At 43.5% G+C, this 17,983-nt stretch overlaps 1 protein-coding gene across 5 annotated transcripts in view; it reads left to right on the forward strand.

The window, feature by feature from the left end:
- The first annotated feature begins 2,595 nt into the window (after positions 1 to 2,595).
- LOC149319226 (transcription factor Dp-1) overlaps positions 2,596 to 17,983 on the forward strand; it is a 37,585-nt gene continuing 22,197 nt past the window's right edge. Inside the window, exons 1-3 of one of the 5 annotated variants that reach the window (XM_089511326.1) lie at positions 2,596 to 2,752; positions 4,500 to 4,585; positions 15,990 to 16,056. In XM_089511326.1, the coding sequence (XP_089367452.1) occupies positions 4,574 to 4,585; positions 15,990 to 16,056 (79 nt within the window). In that variant the 5' untranslated portion in view covers positions 2,596 to 2,752; positions 4,500 to 4,573. Of the gene's footprint in view, positions 2,753 to 2,788; positions 2,915 to 3,187; positions 3,319 to 3,789; positions 4,014 to 4,499; positions 4,586 to 15,989; positions 16,057 to 17,983 lie in introns of those variants that run through there. The other 4 variants (XM_089511328.1, XM_089511329.1, XM_089511330.1 and 1 more) reach the window with 4 other exon arrangements.

Raw genomic sequence — 17,983 nt, forward strand, 5'->3', positions numbered from 1 at the left:
ACCCTTTGGGGGGGGTGTCGAATGACCCTTTCATGGGGGTCGCCTAAGACCATTGGAAAACCCTTATTTAATTACAGTTATGAAGTAGCAATGAAAATAATTTCATGGGTTTGGGTCCCCACAACATGAGGAACTGTATTAAAGGGTCCTGGCATTAGGAAGGTTGGGAACCACTGATTTAGCCTCTGTAGATAGATACTATTAGCATTATAATGTTTTAATGCTGGGATTAACTTCAAGTCTTAAATAGTTAGATAACTAGCACAATTCAAAATTAATTTCAATGTTCATGGTAAAGTTGTATATCTAGAGGTTGAACAAATATTTAATTAGGACTACCAGTATTTTTATCTGATAGATTGAGAAAACAGGAATAACCAATGCTCTAATCTCAAAATGATACTAATACTACCTAGTAACCTTTTAAAATGGCATAAGACAATGGCATTCCTCCTCTGAACAAACCATAGAAAGAAAACCCCATGGTAGGGTCCCCTTATGTCAGAAATGGCTTGAAGGCACATAACAACAGCAAAAGACCTTAAAAGCACTGGATCCCAGTGCAGAAGCTAAGCAGGGTCAGCCTTGGTTAGTATTTGGATGGGGACTGCCAAGAAATGCTAGGTTCTGTAGGAAGGAACTGGCAAAACCATCTCTTGTTATGAAATTAATGGGGTTGCCATAAATCAATTGGTTACTTGAAGGCACATACATACACACAACTAAAAGAAGAATACGGAAACTAAGTTGGAATGACAACAGCTTGTATGTAAATGTAAATATGTGTGCTGTTTATTGACCTTTCAGATATTTTCCTCCCAAATCCTTTCTCCCCGTAAAAATTGTGCCTCAATAAATAGCACTTTTACCTCAGCAATTGTTCTATCCTTAACATATCAACACGATAAAGGTATTGTTCTACCTCATACATATTAATATATTAAAGGTATTGTTTTATGTTTAACATTAAATAGTTAATGTTAAATTTATGTTTAACATTAAAAAAAAGAAGAGCCCTCCCTGCAGTCCATCTGCCTTGGTCCCTCAGGCCTCAGAGGGAGAGAAGAACTGCTGGACCTGAGGAAGTAGACTTAAGGCTAGGAAAGGTCATGCTGCCAATTTCTTTCAGTTAGTCCCAAAGGTACTACAATCTCTCTCTGTGTACTGATTCTACAGACTAACACGGCTATATTATTAAATATATAGAGCACCTTTGAGTTAACTGGGATTTAATAATAATAAATAATTTTTTAATCTATATCCTGCCTCTCTTTCTGAGACAACGGGGGTGGCTTCTTTACCCACAGGTGTAGTGGATTGGATCAGAAATTTTCCACCTCTTTTAGGTCAAGATATTGCTTATGTGCTATCCAGAATTCATTTTGTAAGTATTTCATTGCTTTAGCAACATCAAGATTTTAAAGCTGTGTGCCTGCTAAAACTAAAGACTAGTAAGAGAATTCAAACATATAGCCGTATTAGTCTGTGTAGAATCAGTATCAGGTCCGTAGAATCGGAATCATAGGATTGTGTTGCAACTATATTAATCTGTACAAGATCTCTCTGCGTAAAGACTAGTAAAGTTGTGTGCCTGCTAAAACATAAAAAGGAACTGATGGATAGGCTGTCAATGTATTTTAACTTAAAGTCTATTCAGTACTGAAGTTTGCAAATCTTTTCAACTACAAATCTGTGGCAATTTCTTGCTCAAGTAGAAGGGTGAGATTATTATTTTGGGTTCCAAGAAATGAAGCATGGCTCCATCGCATGACATTATGGTAGGCCAGCTAAGCCAACGATTCTCAAGTGCGCCTGGCCCTAGGTGCTTGTTCAGCCTTGGTGCTTTAATCTTTACCTATTGATTCATGCGTGGCATCCTTGCTTTGCAAATATATTTCCCCTTTCAAAATAGTTTCCCTCCATTCCCTACAGATGTGCATGAAAAGACATATGCAAACTGGGCCATTTCATTTGTTAGGAGTATTGCACATAATGTACAGTACACTGGATATGGAACTAAAACTGTGGCATTTGCAAACTCTACTGTAAGCGAAACTGTGAGCTGCAATTGAATGCAGCCCTGTTAGATACAGAATTGAAGGCTATAGCCGTGTTAGTCTGCAGAATCAGTATGGGGAGATCTTGTAGCCTGTTTGAGACACACAGAAAGAAAGAAGTTGGCAGCATGAGCTTCCATAGACTTCGGTCTACTTCCTCAGATGCAGTTGGCATGTTACGATACAGTAAATCAAGGCAGCAGTCATGCCTTATTCCACAGCTGGAATGAAAGACCCTGCACCATTGCCATCTGTGCAAGGAAGGCGCGAGGGAAGGAGATGTCAATGCATGCACCCTTTCCTTGAGGAAGAAGGCGGGATAATAATAAGCCTAAGAACGAAGGAAGGCAGACCCAAGCCTTGAGTCTCGCGAGGGCAGCGCTTCCCACTTTGCAAAGACAAGAGCAGCCAGCAATAGCAATAGCAGCAATCCCGCTCTCGCGCTCAGCCTTCCCGCGCGCGCACTTCCCGGGGAGGGAGAGAGGGAGGGAGGGAGGGGGCGTGGCTTTGGAATCCCGAAGGCGCGAAAACCCCGCGCGTGCGCAGTAGCCGATGAAAGGAAGCTGGCAAAAGAGAGGAGTAGGAGGGAGCCTTAATCTCTTCCCCGCGTATGTCTTCTCTTATGTGGGGCACACGACGTTCCACCCCGTCGTGACGTCAGCGCGCAGCGTCACGCCGGAGGGACGCACGAAAGTGTAAGTTTCAATTTTTTTCCTCTCTCTTCCCCCCCTTTCCCCGGTCTTCCTGCCAACCGCCAAAAAGAGGCAGTTAGCGCGGGGTCTCCCCGCGCGACGGGAAGGGGCACCCCTCCCCCGCTTTCCTTGGCTCCTCCCCTTTTTCCTGAGAGCGGGAAACAGGTGCGGAAAGGAAATTAAACAACGCTGGAGGAAGGAAGACTGGCCCGGTTTGGCAGCGCTTTGACTGTGCCTGGCTCAAGGCTATGGAATTCTGGGAGTTGGAGTTGGTTGTGGGGCCCAGAGCGGAACAGAGCTCTAGTCCCACAACAAACTCCAACTCCCAGAATTCCATAGCCTTGGGCCAAGAGCCAGTAGTGCTGCCTTTCCCCTGTCCGCCTCGCACATGTGCAGTTGCATCTCTCTCTCTCTCTCTCTCTCTTTCTCTTTCCATGCGAGCGGCGGAGGCGCTGCTGTCTGTGGGAGGGCGAGGGAGAGTGTTGTCGTGGGGGATGGAGTAAGCTCTCCCTCTCTTCCTCCCCTTCTAGCTCTTCAGGTGCTGCTGCAGACCTGCCTTTGGACAGAGGGTAGGACAGGTGGGGGAGAAGGAGGGTCTCAGGCGGGACGGCTCAAGGCAAGGAGGAAAACAACCCTTCCTTCCTTCCTTCCGCTTCCTTCCTCCCCTTCTGCTCCCTCCCTCCCTCTCCTCCCCTTCCTTCATCCCTTTCCTTCCCATCCTTCCTACCTCTCTCCCTTTCCTTCTTCCCTCCCTTCCTCCCTCCCTCCCTACTTCCCTTCCTCCCTCCCTTTCTTCCCTCCCTTCCTTCCTCTCTACCTCCTTCCCTTCCTTCCTCTCTCTCTGCCTCCCTCCTTCCCTTCCCTTCCTTCCTCTCTTCCTTTCCTCCCTCCCTCCTTGCCTCCCTCCCCCCTTCTTCCCTCCCTCCCCTCCCTGCCTTCTTTCCCCACCTCCCCCCTTCCCTATAATATGAGGGTGAGATTGGTGCCTGGGTGGCCCACCTCTCCCTCTCCCCCCCCCTTTCAGCTATGTTGCTGGGCTAGACTTCCAGGGCTCCCCCTTCTCTCCCTGGGCTTCTGAGGCCCTGGCGAGGGGGCGGGAAGGTCCAGGAGGCGGGGGCTGGCAGCAGGACTTGTTCTCCGAAGCACAGATGCTGCAGCTCGCCTGGTTTTCACAGGGACCAGCTTCCCTCTCCCCTTTTCCCCCCCAAGGAAGCAGCGTATACATGGACTGGGCCTGCTTGAGGGTTTGAATAGGGGAAGCAGGGTGGGTTTTGTCCAGGGCTGGCACAGAAGTGTGGGGGCTTTGGGGGAGGAGGTTGGGCCCCTGAGGCCTAGCAACTGCGCTGCAGTTAATGGGTCAGCCACAGCCTCTCCCCCTCCCCACCCCTCCGCCACCGATGACTTGCCCACTTCAGGGTGGGACGTGCCTGTTTGTGCATGAGACATAATTATGCTTTTCAGTGATCTAATTTAGAGCTGGACAGGACTTAATCTCCCACCGCCACAGCCATCCTCTTCTGTCCATTCAGGCTGGGTTGCTTTATCCTCTCAGAAGAAGAGCAGAAAACGCTTTGGAAGCTGAGCTGTTGCAAGTCTTCATGAAAGTTTTGTTTTTTAAGTTTGAGCTTGAAGACTATAAGTTATTGGGCTGAAAGTGAAGGAATACCTAATCGTTAATCATCTCTGCTTTAAAGCGCGTTTCCCTATATGCCAGCTTAGCTCGCTTAATATTTTTATTTCTTCTTTTTAGGATATAGAGCTGCTGTTTCTGTTTTTCCTGTGGTGACCAAGCAAGTAAAGAATTGATTTCTTGGACTCGATAACATGGCAAAAGATGTAAGTATGGTTGTTTATAATGATACTACAGGCACACACATCAACACAAGTGCTAACAAATAATAGGAATTAACTTTGATTCTATATAATGTGCTTTTATAGCTGCATCTAATCAGCAGTAAGTATGTATTGAAGTAGTTATAATGTTGCACATCTGTGCTGTGCTGCATAACTGTATCAGGGAATCTACCAAATTCCAAGGGTATTTGGTAGTACTGCCCTTACCAAATGCCTTTACTATGTTGTATGTATGATAGGTTGTCGTCCCTACTAATGACTAGTAGAACAGCTTGAGTGATACTGCTGTACTTTATTGATAGAATCATAGGATCCTAGAGTTGGAAGAGGCCCCAAGGGCCATCCAGTCCAACCCCCTGCCATGCAGGAATATGCAACCAAAGAACCCCTGACAGATGGCCATCCAGCTCGATTTAAAGACCTGCAAAGAAGGAGACGCCACCACACTCAGATGGATTGCATTCCACTATCGAATAGCTCTTACTGTCAGGAAGTTCTTCCTAATGTTGAGGTGGAATCTTTTTCCTGTAGTTCAAATCCATTGCTCTGGGTCCAATTCTCTGGAGCAGCAGAAAACAAGCTGGATCCATCCTCAATGTGACATTCCATCAAATAGGGCAATGTCTAAGTCCTCCAGTGTGTTTCTATGGTATGCTTCTGCTGGAAGGTACTAGATTAAAATGAAGTACCAGCAGAATGGCCCAGTTCACAATGTTGCACAGGTATATTCTGAAGTTGGGGTCTGTTGCCATTTTGTCTACCAGGAGCAGCTTTTTAAAAACCTGTCATCATCCCTGTCAACTTCAACAAAGATAGAACGATGAAAGAAATCCTTCTATTTCACTGTCTATCATTTAGCATGGTGGTTTACTTCTCTATTGGATAATAAACTTAGAATCATAGAGTTGGAAGAGACTGCAAGGGCCATCCAGTCCAACCTCCTGCCACGCAGGAACTCTCAGTCAAAGCATCCCCATTGACAGATGGCCATCCAGCCTCTGCTTAAAGACCTCTAAGGAAGGAGACTCCATCACACTCCGAGGGAGTTTGTTCCACTGTTGAACAGCCTTTATTGTCAGGACGTTCCTCCTAATGTTGAGGTGGAATCTCTTTTCCTGTAGGTTGCATCCATTGCTCCGGGTCTTAGTCTCAGGAGCAGCAGAAAACAGTCGGCTCCCTCCTTGGTATGACATCCCTTCAAGTATTTAAACAGGGCTATCATATCACCCCTTAACCTTCTCTTCTCCAGGCTAAACATCAACAGCTCCTTAAGTTGTTTTTCATAGGACATGGCTTCCAGACCTTTCACCGTTTTAGTCACCCTCCTTTGGATACGTTCCAGTTTTTCAACATCCTTTTTTGTGGTGCCCAGAACTGGAAGTAATATTCCAGGTGCAGCCTGACCAGAGCAGAATAGAGTGGCACTTGTTTTGATTTTCTTGATACTAGTAACTTAAAGAGAACCTTTACACCATATAAATACAAGTTTGAAAACTTGTAATAAGACGTATGTCAGTTGCCTGGTTTGGCTTGATATTGACATTGTTCTTAAATACTCCAGAAGTGATCAGAGGTACTTTTTTCAGTATTCTCAGTTTTAAGTGCAAGATGGATTGCTGTTTTAGCTAGTACAATACCTTTATTTTTTTGCTACTTATCTGGAATAATAGTTACATCTTTGTCCTCCTTTCTAGCGCACTCCTGCACCTTCCTCGCTGAAAATACAATGGTGTGGTGATTTTTTTCTTCACCTGCTTAAAACATGTTAGCTGGAGATGGTTGATTTTGCTACTAATGCTTATTTCATCACAGGCTCAATTAATGACCTAGTTGCTCAGATCTTTAGTACACACCTTAATTCTCCTAAGAAAAGATAAATTAGTGCAATGTAATCAGATGTATACATTTCCATAAGAGCACATATTTAATCAGTAATGCTAATTCCATTGATTTAGCGCAGGCCTACATAATACTGACTCATCAAACTATGTTGTATTTCATAGTTCTTCTGTTTTACAGTGCTGTTTAAGTAGTAGAAACAAGAGATGAGCTGAGTTTAGTTTGGCGAGTTTCAAATTATGCCGTGTTTATTTAGAGTCCAGGGTGCATTGATTTAAATTAGGTAGTTTAAATCAGTCAGTGTTTTATTTCAAGTTTCCCATTTTGAAATTTAATCCTGAACAAGCATTCATAGTGACTGGATAACAAAACACTGGTTTGTGGCTAAGGAGAAACTTTGTAAATCTTAGGTGAATAGCCCAAAGCTCATGGTCCTACAGTTCACATCTACTGAAGAATTACATGAGCTTGAAGACAGGCAAAATATCTGTTTCATGCTAATACACATGCAGGAACGCTAAGCAAGGTAACTTAAAGACTTAAGCTGCAATTTGATTTAACTTATTTAAAAATATGCCACCAAACATAATTTATAAACTATCTTGGTTATAAGTCAGAGTGGGCATATGTGGTATGTTAGAAGGCCTGCTGCCAGTTTGGGGAATCAAACTGGGGTTTGGGATAGTCTTTTCTCCAATAATAAACATAATATATACCTATTTATGTAATTTATGATGTTAACAGCACATACACTTTCCTCCATGAAAATTTGTTTATAAAAATAACCTTTAGTCTGTTTGATAGAATGCTATGATTCAATTTTGAGAGATGGGTGTAGACTTTTCACCTTTTGTATTAAATTCACTTTTTTATAATCTGTCTATATATATATAACCTGCCTCATCCCCAGTATAGAGTCTAAGGTAGTTTGAGAAAGATTATAATTTAAATTAAACAATATAAACATGATTTTAAATAAAAAAAAAGTTTGTCTCTTTTTTTCTGTACCCTAATTAGACCTTAATCACTTACTTATTAATAAAAGCAGAGAAATTTTTAGAGGTCCTATTTTCCAATGAAATGTAAATTGAATGAGTCTTTGGACATAAAGCCTGGTTTTGGAATCTAGGATTGGCAGTGCCGTTTTAACTACTTTCTCCTCCCTGGACAAAGAAGGGAAAAGTCTTCTCAAAATTACTGTAAATTGAGGAAAATGTTTAAGAATATTTTAATTGCTTGATGTTCTATCTTTAAAATTTCCGTTGCCTTTATTTAAGCTATTTTGCAACACACTAACCTTGTAAGAAGGGCTTTCATGTCCTCTGAGAAAGTGATGACTTGGATAGTGTGTGATTATTTGCTTTTGTAAATCTACATCTTTATATGGCTGGATTCCAAAGAACTGTTCAAATCATTCAGTGCACAAAAGGAGTCTTTGGGCTTGTTTTTTCTTGAGCAGCAGTACACATATGCATATCCCATGCCACATGGCAGAGCTCTTTCAAATTGAGGACACTTGAAAAAGCAGGCTGTGCATGACATGGAGGGGGCATCTGCTGCTAAAAGAAATAAAATTAAAAATCCCATTGTAAATGCCAAAGTCCTAGGGCATGCTTAAAGTATTCTTTGGATTCCTGCTGTTATGGTTAAAGAGAGGAAGCACTGAAGAGACTTTGTAACCATTAATATATCCCTTGGAGCTAGATAAGGAGATAGCAGTGGTACTGTGGTTGGCCAAAACACAGTGTTGTTAAAGAAAGTGGGTCAGAGTAGCCAGTGGCTTGAGAAGGAACCTATAGAAGTACTGGGTGAAGTGAAGAAAGGAAGAACCAAGGAGAGTTGACAAAACCTCAGTAAAGTCAGGTAACAGGAAAGGCCGTACTTCATTGAATTGGGACAGCAATCCAGCAAATGTACACAATTAGGTATACTGTACTATTTTTCCTTTACTATTGTTTTACTTTTGCATTTCATAAATGGGGAAGCCCTTTGAGTGAAGAGGTTCAAGATCTGAGCTAATAATATAATTGCATTTCATAATGATGTAAATTAATCAGTAATTTGTAGTTAGTTGGCAATTTTCTTTCTTAAGACAGTTGATAGATTTTTGTCTGTGTATATGCTCTCTTGTGTAGAGGACACATTCAACCTGGAGGCTTCTTTTTAATGATGAAGTTCTTCAGTCGAATAAGAGATTGTTTTGTATGTCAGACAACTGTAAATGTACTTCATATATAATCATGTTTGAAAGCTAGCGTTGAAAATAATATTCAGGCAAGACGCTATTCAAGATTAACAACTAACACTGACATGCACTTAATTACAGTACAACCTCCATATATCAGGTATGGTACCTGTAGTTTCACTTACCTCCCTTCGGGGGAAAAAAGTTCTTCCTGGGCACTTTCTAGATCCTCCAGTGTGATTCTGTGGTATGTTTCTGCTGGACATTGACCATAGAGTAAAGGTGGAGGATCTAAAGATTCCTAGAGAGATGTTCGCTCTAGGCATTTCTAGGTTCTCCAGTGGTATTCTTGGGCCAGAAGTTGTTCATTTCAAAAAAGCTCACTGTTTCTATCCACAGTTTCATGTTTGTGTGGTAAGCCTAGGAATGTATCCTCCATGGTTATGGGGGCACTGTACTTTATGAATGCATAGGGAGGACATGGAAAGAGTCCATGCTTAATAAGGAATAAGTCTCCCTTTATCGTTTCCTAATCTGCTAAAATAACACCTCTGGTTTGAACAAACAACCATTACCTCAGATTGGACGCAACAAAAAATAGTAGCTTCTTTGTCACCAAGATGGAAACTTTAAGAGAGGAGAGAGGAGTGTGCAAGTTCAACAGTCATGGTGAGTTTTGCACACAGGAAATCATAGTCATAGACAGGACTTGATGGCTCAAGATCACTTTAAGGCTCAATGCAAATCAGCAAAACTTTCAGGAAGTAAACAAACTTTATGTAGTGTTTAGTATTTATTCTGTTATGATTTAGGGCAGAGATGGGGGAAAGTAGGGTTGCATGCAGCTTGCACCTGCATTTTCCCTCTAGTGCTCCATACTCGCCCACATCCCCCAAAACTCCAGGGAACAAGCAAAACCACAACCAATTTTTGGTGGCATAATAACTAGACCAAATGGTTTGCTACTGCTGTAAGAGCTGTCTAGATCTCTCTTCTTTCTTCCAACCTAAGCAGGCACAGAAGTGTAGCAGCAGAACCTGCCCACCAGCACAGATGCCGACAAAGCAAAGGCAGTGATGTCCCTTCTCCTCTTGTTGAGGGAGCTCTGCTTTTTCTCTTGGCACGTTACTCAGAATAACCTTCCTGTTGCTGGCTTGAGCAGCCACTTCTGCTATTCCCTGTCATCTTTTCCCTGTTTCTCCAATTCCATCTACCAAGTGGTTAGTCAAGCCTGCTTCAGTTTTTCCTAAACCAAAAAGGTGATTCTTGGTAGTTGCACAGAGAAAAAGGCAGTGCCCCCTGGAAGAAGGGGAGGATGTGGCAATAGCTTTGCTTTCTCCATGGCTTTGAAGAGTGTAGCTCTTTTCTTAAAACAGATGAGAGAGAGCAAATAAAGAGAAAATTAAAATCACTACTGGGGCTCTTCAGATGGGCACTTTGGGCCGGCTCGGGGTGTGGAGCGCCATGATGCCACGTGCCACTCCACACGGTGTATGGCATTACAGCACTCCTCTGGGGATGCGTATGGATGATGCAGCACTGAAGGAGCACCGTATAACTGTGGCTATCACGCCCTTTCCAGGGTGCAAAAAGGAGATGCTTTTTTCGTGCCCTGGAAAGGCCAGATTGGGGCTGTGGTGTGTGCATGGTTCCGATCTGGCTGAAAAATGGGTCTGGCTCCAATCTGGCTGCATAGCCCCTACTGTTACCTTTATGTCTTCATAACTTTAATATATGGGTACCAGCAACCTGACTTCTCCCTACTCTGTGAGCAAGGGGAATGTATGCAGAAATATCCTTATTTCTTTAGAGACTGCTGTCTTGCTGTAGGCATTGTCAGCTGCATCCAGCACTCCTTCTTGCATCAGGGCTGTAAGGTTCTCTGGCACCAAGAACGCCCTAGTTTTAATCACCAGATTTTGTAATGATTTCTATCATTACATACATTGTGTCAGTTGTGGTTGGGTTTGCTGTGCCATCACTGCTCAGGGACATTGCTAGTGTCTTTTTAGTCAGTGTCTTGTGAGGCTGTTGTCACTTTCTACAGTGTACTACATGGTCATGAAAAATAACAATTGGTGCTAGGTGGATCAGGGAGAAGTGTTTCCTTGGTACTGACCTTTGGCTTTTTGTACAGTAGTGAAAAAATCCAAGTTGAGTGGGAAAAAGTTTAACAAAACAAAAATACTGGTGGTTTTTGTTTAAACTGATTTTCTTGGTTTAATCCTCCCCCATATATATATATATATATTTGCATTAATGTGTAGGACTACACCAGTACAGGACTAAATAAGAAAATTTAGTAGGAATATGCAGTTCTGATGTGATAGCCACTAGCTATAAATAATTGTTCTTAAAAAGTGCTCTTTTAAAGCAAGTTGTTTTGGTTGAACTTCTGTTATTTGAAGGATTTGTTTCTGAATGACATTTCTTGCACTATGAAATAAATTGATTAAAAAGAAGCAACTGACACAGATACCGGTCTAACAATGAAGGACTGCCAATAAACTGTTAAAATGCAAACGGCCAACATTGTTATAGTAAGGGGGTTGGGAAATAGTAATAGCCAGCCTTAAAAAAAAAAAAAAGAATAATCAATTTAAAAACCAGGAGGTTTTTTTTTATTAGAAAATTGGTTTAAACCAACCTGCTTTAAATCAGCCAACCCAGTTTAGATTACACTGTGGGACTTCCTGGTTGCTTTTGCCTCCCCCCTCCCAATTAGACTCAACTAGAAGCAGGGAGCTGGCCTTAGTACAGGGGTAGGCAACCTTTTTGAGCTGGGGGCCGGGTTGCTGTCCCTCAGGCGACTGGGGGGCCAAAGCCGGGGGGTGGAGCTTCGACCCTCCGGGGCGGGGCCACGTGCCAGGGGTGGAGCTTCCACCCTCCGGGGTGGGGCCACGTGCCGGGGGTGGAGCTTCCACCCTCCGGGGGCCAGGCCTCCCCATTTTTGCTGGCCCATGACGGGGCCCCAGGCCCCGTCAGAGACCGGCAAAAAAGCTGGGGGGGGCCTGCCAGCGCTGGAGGACCCCCTGGAGGGCCCCAGCGACGGCACCGGGCCTCCCAGAAGACCCCTGCCGCCCTCGGAGCCCTCCTGGAGGGCCCCAGCGACGGCACCGGGCCCCCCAGAGGCCCCCTGCCGCCCTCGGAGCCCTCCTGCAGGGCCCCAGAGATGGCAGCGGGCCCTGCAGAGGCCCCCTGCCGCCCTGGAGGGCCCCAGAGACGGCAGCGGGCCTCCCAGAGGCCCCCTGCCGCCCTGGGAGCCCTCCTGCAGGGCCCCAGGGACGGCAGCGGGCCCCGCAGAGGCCCCCTGCCACCCTGGGAGCCCACCTGGAGGGCCCCAGGGACGGCAGCGGGCGTCCTGGAGTCCCGCCGCCGCTGCCGCAGCAGCCACTCTGGGCACCGCCATTTTGGGCGGCAAAATGGCGGCGAAGTCTCGCGCGACCTCCCCCAAGGTCGCGCGAGACTTCGCCGCCATTTTAGGAGAAAAAATGGCGGCGCCCATAGTCCCAGAGGCCGCTATGGGCGCCGCCATTTTTTCGCCCAAAGTGGCGGCGAACTCTCGCGCGACCTTGGGGAAGGTCGCGCGAGATTTTGCCGCCCAAAATGGCGGCGCCCAGAGCGGCAAAAAGCTGCGGCGGCGGCGGCAACAGCAGCCGGGGGCCGGTAGCGAGGCCTTCGTGGGCCGCATCCGGCCCGTGGGCCGGAGGTTGCCGACCTCTGCCTTAGTATCTTTGATTATCTGTATCTTTGCTGGGGCAGAGGGGGAGGTCTTCTGCTCTATTCCAACACACTTTCTCCTCTTCCCCATTCCTCAAACATCAGACTGGCAAATAAACAATTACAGGGAGCTTACTTTTATATTTTCATTTTTAAAAGATTCATACAAAGTAAAAGAGCATGCTTCAAGGACTTCCACAGCCCTAAAAGCAGCCCCCACACTGGCCATATTTTTCAACCAAATCCCTTCCCAAGGCAAGAGGCCAATAACCTATTCATTACAAACACTTGCTTTATACAACCAGATAAACTATATACATGGTCATCACCAGATGATCAGTACAAAGATCAGATAGACTACATAATTGGAAGCAGAAGATGGTGAAGCTCTATTCTTGCAGCCCAAACTAGACTAGGCACAGATCATGAACTGCTAATACCAAAAATTAGACTAGAGTTGAAGAAGAAATCAAACCATTATAACAAAAATAATTTGAACAATATCTCACCAGAATTCACCAACAATGTAAGAACTAGATTTGTGCTATTAAGTATAATTGACTGAGAGCCTAAAGAACTAGGGAAAGAAACCAAGGACACAATTAAGGAAGGAAGCAGAAAGGTTATCGGTGGCGAAAAAGAAAGAGAAGAAACAATGCATGACAGTTCAAACACTCCAAAAAGTAAAAAAAGAGGTAAAAGTAAAGGGCAATAGGAAAAGGAATAAAACCCAAACCATCAATACAATTGTACAATGGCTAGTCCGTAAGGTTAAAGAGAACTATTAAAATGATCAGTGCAGAGAAATGAAGAACAAAAAAGGAAGAGCAAGAGACCTCTTCCTCAAAATCCTGGAACTCGAAAGACAAATTCAGAGCAAAGGCTGGAAAGTTCTGCAATTAGAAAAAGACATACTCCAAGATCAAGAAGTAATATGAAGACATTGGATGCAATATACAGAAGAATTATATAAAGGAGATGAAAAAATGACTGATGCATGGAGCAAAGAATTGTACGAACCCCAAATTCTCCTGTGCAGACAGCAAGCTTGCTCTCCATCCATGGCAGGCTTGCCATCCGCAGAGGAAAAGGAGAGCCTGCCGCAGGACGGGGAGTGAGGAGCATCCCTGGCACACTTGGTGTGGAGCTGGCAGTCAGGGCCACTGAGGGACCTTGGCTGGGTGCTGGGAGGAGCCTTCTGCCTGTCCATGCTGGGGTGGAAGGGGAGGGTTGCCTGGGTGTGTGTGACACGCACATCCTGACTCTTGCTCTTCAGCTTGTTGTCTCTAATAGCAGTGTGGCAGTGTGTATGCGCCACCACTGGGTTCGGGTCTTGCCGCCTGCAGATAGCAAGTCTGCCAATACCAAGGGCCTACTGTATTCGTGTTTCCTCTGACAACTGCAATGAACCCTCCATATCGTTGAGGGTTTGGGCCTGGACTGTTGTCCCCCATGGATTCTAAAAATTGCAGGACCTCAAGTTCCATTACTGTCAATGGATGCTAATATGTTTGTGCATGATTCGGTGCGGCCATGTGCAATCACTACCATTGACAATGGGGTGAGGCCTTCCAGATGCTCCAATCAATGGATGGTTAACCCACCAATATGGAGAGCCAACTGTATTTTTATGAGGAGAAATGTCACGTGTTTTAAAATAAAATACATATGTTTACTTGAACGGATCATAGCACATTGTACAGTGGGCCTTACGCAGGGGATCCGTTCCGGACCTCCCCCCCCCCCCCCCGCATAAGGCAAATTCCGCCTATGCTGGAGCCCCATTCATTTGAATGGGGCTTGTGTGCGGCGGCGGAGTCCTGAGGGGCAGAATAGGTTCAGTAGGCATGAAACTGGATTCTCCTACCATTATATTTTTATCTAATCCATCCATCTCCTCTCAACTCAACAGGGTCCCCTGAGGTGACATACAATGGATAAAAGTATTTTTTAAATACAGTGCGTCCTCGCCTTACGCGGGGGATCCGTTCCGGATCCCTCTGCGTAAGGCGAATTCCGCCTATGCTCGAGCCCCATTGGAAACATTAACTAATTTATTCAGTTTATATTAACTTCCAATTTTTACCCTATTTTAAACACATTGATAGTAATATAGAGTTAAAAATATAGATGAATAATTTTATTTCTGTCTTGTATCTTTGATGCTTTTAGATTCAAACCTGTAGGTTCTCAGCACTCCTGGCAAGAGATACTTTTCAGTTGCTTTGTTCATGTTATTCACCATGTGGTATTGGTGGGGTACACTAGGATACATGCTGGATTTGTAAAGATTTAGTAAATAACTGTCATTTAGATTTCCAGTGCACCTGTTGTGAAGGTCTGGTCATGGCAGTAAAAGCCAGGTCTGATTCTAGTCTAAATGCCTGTGAGGCCTTGTGACAAATGTACTAGTCATGGAAAGCAACTGTGATGAGGTTCTAATACTTTTGCCTCTGTAAGTTGGTTTAAGTATTTCTACTTTTGACTTAAGTGTGTTGACCTTGTGTGGCACTTGCCTTAGGCGCAGGGAAAAGCAGTTAGAAGAAAAACTCAAGAGTTTTAAAGATCTTTGAGGTGGGAACAGATAGTTGCTTGAGGCCCTGGTCACAAAGACAGATATCAATCCTGCACTAAGGATGTATCAGTAAATGCAGGTGGGTAATGTACACAGTACTGGCATTAGGAAAAATGGGATGCAGTATGGCACCTTTTGTTCATAGTAGGCCTGAGTCACTAGATGAAAGGCCTGTGCAAATTGTATGAAATTAGCATTCCCAGTTGGCAATTACTGTATATGAGCCATTGCTGATGTTAGATACAGGATGGGAGTGAGAATAAAATAAATTCTTATCTGACTAGCTTGCCCATACTTTTTTTAATAGATACACATACAAGTCTTTGTTACATTCTTTGCCTCCATTTACTGTCGCACCATTTTTACAAAATGTGTCTTTTGTTATTCTTTGTGCCAGATGCATTAAAACATAACATTTAAAAGAAAAGTTTTAAACTGGTTCTACATGGCATGCTTTCTTGTATATAGTATATACTGTAGCATAAATACAATTTGAGAAAGAGAAGATACCACTACTTATTTGTAGTTATCTAAATATAATTGTTGATCTCATCAGTACAGAGGCAGTAGGTTAGTATGGACCCATTGAATGAATAGGACTTGTTAAGTAATCACCTATGTAAGTATTATTGATTCAGTGTGGCTTTTCTTGTTAGATCTTGAACTTGGGTTTAGTTGTTTCTTGGGATTTTGTTATAACGGCAAAACTATGTTGAGGAGCTAGATATGAATGTGTCATTAGCTTTCTCAGTCCTTTCCTAAATGATTCAGATAATCCTCTATTCCAGTTAAGGTGTTTAATACCTGCTTTTTCTAATTTGGTAAATGTGTAAGTGAGCAAACCAGTGTGAATGAGTAGTAGCATCTGACACTTAAATTTCTATAAACTTTAGCAAAACAAAAACTTGCTAAGCAGTAAAAATGATTTAAATACAGGAAACCCAGCTAAAAACATAGCCATGTACCATAGTATTAATGAACTATTTACACTCAAACCTCTCATATAGGATTGTCTTTTGGTTATTTGCAAATTTGCATTGATTTTTTAAAAATCTTATTTCTCATAGGCTGGCCTAATTGAAGCTAATGGAGAGTTAAAAGTTTTTATAGACCAAAATCTTAGCCCAGGAAAAGGTAAGAACATACTTTGTCATAGCTCTTTGTGATTCAAAAGATAGGATTTTATATCTTTACTAGGACTGGTTTAGGTTTGAAGTAATCTTAGGTAAAATGCTCTCTTGTGAGGCACCTCATTTATCAGTGGGCCCTCATGGGTGCATCGAGCTGTAGTGGTAACAACTCATAGTTTCTAACAATGTGAGAACTCTAGATTTTGCAAGTTATGAAACATCCAAAGATCCAGCTGCTTGATGTTGCTTAGAGTTCTGGGCTTCAAAGAAAATATAAAGAAGGGACAGGACAGTTACTTCTCAGTCCCTTTGATAGGTTCCCAGGATGCTGACCAGGGATGTGGAAATTGTGGCCCATAATGTGGTCCCATAGGGTTATTGTGGCAAAGTGATGGGCCTACCCAAGCACCCTGCCCAATCCAAAGTTTTCACTAAAAATTTTTGGAGTGGGGTTTCCACTACCTCCATGTCCGGAGAACAGTATGCTTATTCACACACACCTAACCCCCACCCTCAAACAAAACCAGTGATATAACAAATCAGAAATTGGAACAAGAGATGACAATTAATAATTAGTTTTACATCCCAATTACAAGCGTAACCACAAGAGTCCCCCTTCCCCAGTTCTTTTATGCGAAGGAGAGATCTTTTTCAGTATTCCCCTCCAAGACATGAAACAATCCAGGGGACAAAAATTGCCCCACCATGCCATCTAGAAAATACAAGTTGGCATTTTGAGTAAAAACAACTTTTAAAAAAATGTCCCAGTCAAATTCTGAGAAAGCAATTAGAGCAGAAGTCTTTGTACTGTTTCTGGGGATTGATGTGATAGAAATTAAGGAGTAAACTCAGAAACAGATATTTATATCCCAAATGTATTCTTGCCAGTATCTGAATGAATTTTTAATTAAAGGCAGGATACAAATATATCCACAGTGGCTCAGGTGGATAAGATGCTGACAGTTGATTGCAAGATCGACAGGATGGCATTTCAAGGCCTGGGTGCCCTGTGACAGGGTGAGCTCCCATCACTAAGTCCCAGCTTCTGCCAACCTAGCAGTTTAAAAGCATGCAAATACAAATAGATAAATAGGCACCACTTTGGTGGGAAGGTAAACAGCGTTCTGTGCAATCATGCTGGCCAGATGATCAGAGTAGTCTCTGACAACTCCGGCTTTTTGGCTTAGTAACAGAGATGAGCACCTCCCCCTATGGTTGGGCACGACTTGCCAACGGGGAATACCTTTAACTTTAGAAATATTTAAAAAATAAAACGAAGCTCCATTTATTAAATGATGCAGAAAGTGTAAAAATGTATTCTGCGTACTCCAGGTGTGCAATACATATTTAAGTGAGTGAATATGATGGCAAGCTACCTTCTTTCACGGGCAAGTATCCAGACAACTGAACAGATTACTTTTTAACTTTTCCAGTTGTTGTTGTTAACCTATCTTGACTCATGTTGAAAATTTCACTTACTTAACATTTACTATAAAGTTTTCTACCACAGGGTGGCAGTGTTCATACAAAAAAAGAACTCTCAAAACTTCTGCCTACCTTGTGCCTTGGAGACTAAAGCTGAAACTCTCAATACACATTAAATATGTTACAGTAAATATCAGTATGTTTGGAAAACTGGATTTCTCACAGTAGCTAATGTAAAAATAAAAAAGGCAAATGCTTCCATTGTTTTTTTAAGTCATTGTGCCAGCAAGTCAGAGACATTGTGCTATGCAAGACTCAGGCCCATTACAGACGGGATAAAAAGTACGCACGGAACGCGTACTAGGGTTAAGACGGGGCGGTGCTTCCACACTGTCTTAACCCTAGTGCGCGCTGTGCGCGCACAAAATGTTGGCGGCCGTTCCACATGGCCGCCGCCATCGATACGTGACGACCGTGCCGCCTCCAAACGTGGCGGCGCGGTTGTG

The sequence above is a fragment of the Sceloporus occidentalis genome, unplaced genomic scaffold (assembly GCF_023333645.1).
Source record: "Sceloporus occidentalis isolate IW3139 unplaced genomic scaffold, rSceOcc1.0.p SCAF_2, whole genome shotgun sequence".
Lineage (NCBI taxonomy): Eukaryota > Metazoa > Chordata > Lepidosauria > Squamata > Phrynosomatidae > Sceloporus > Sceloporus occidentalis.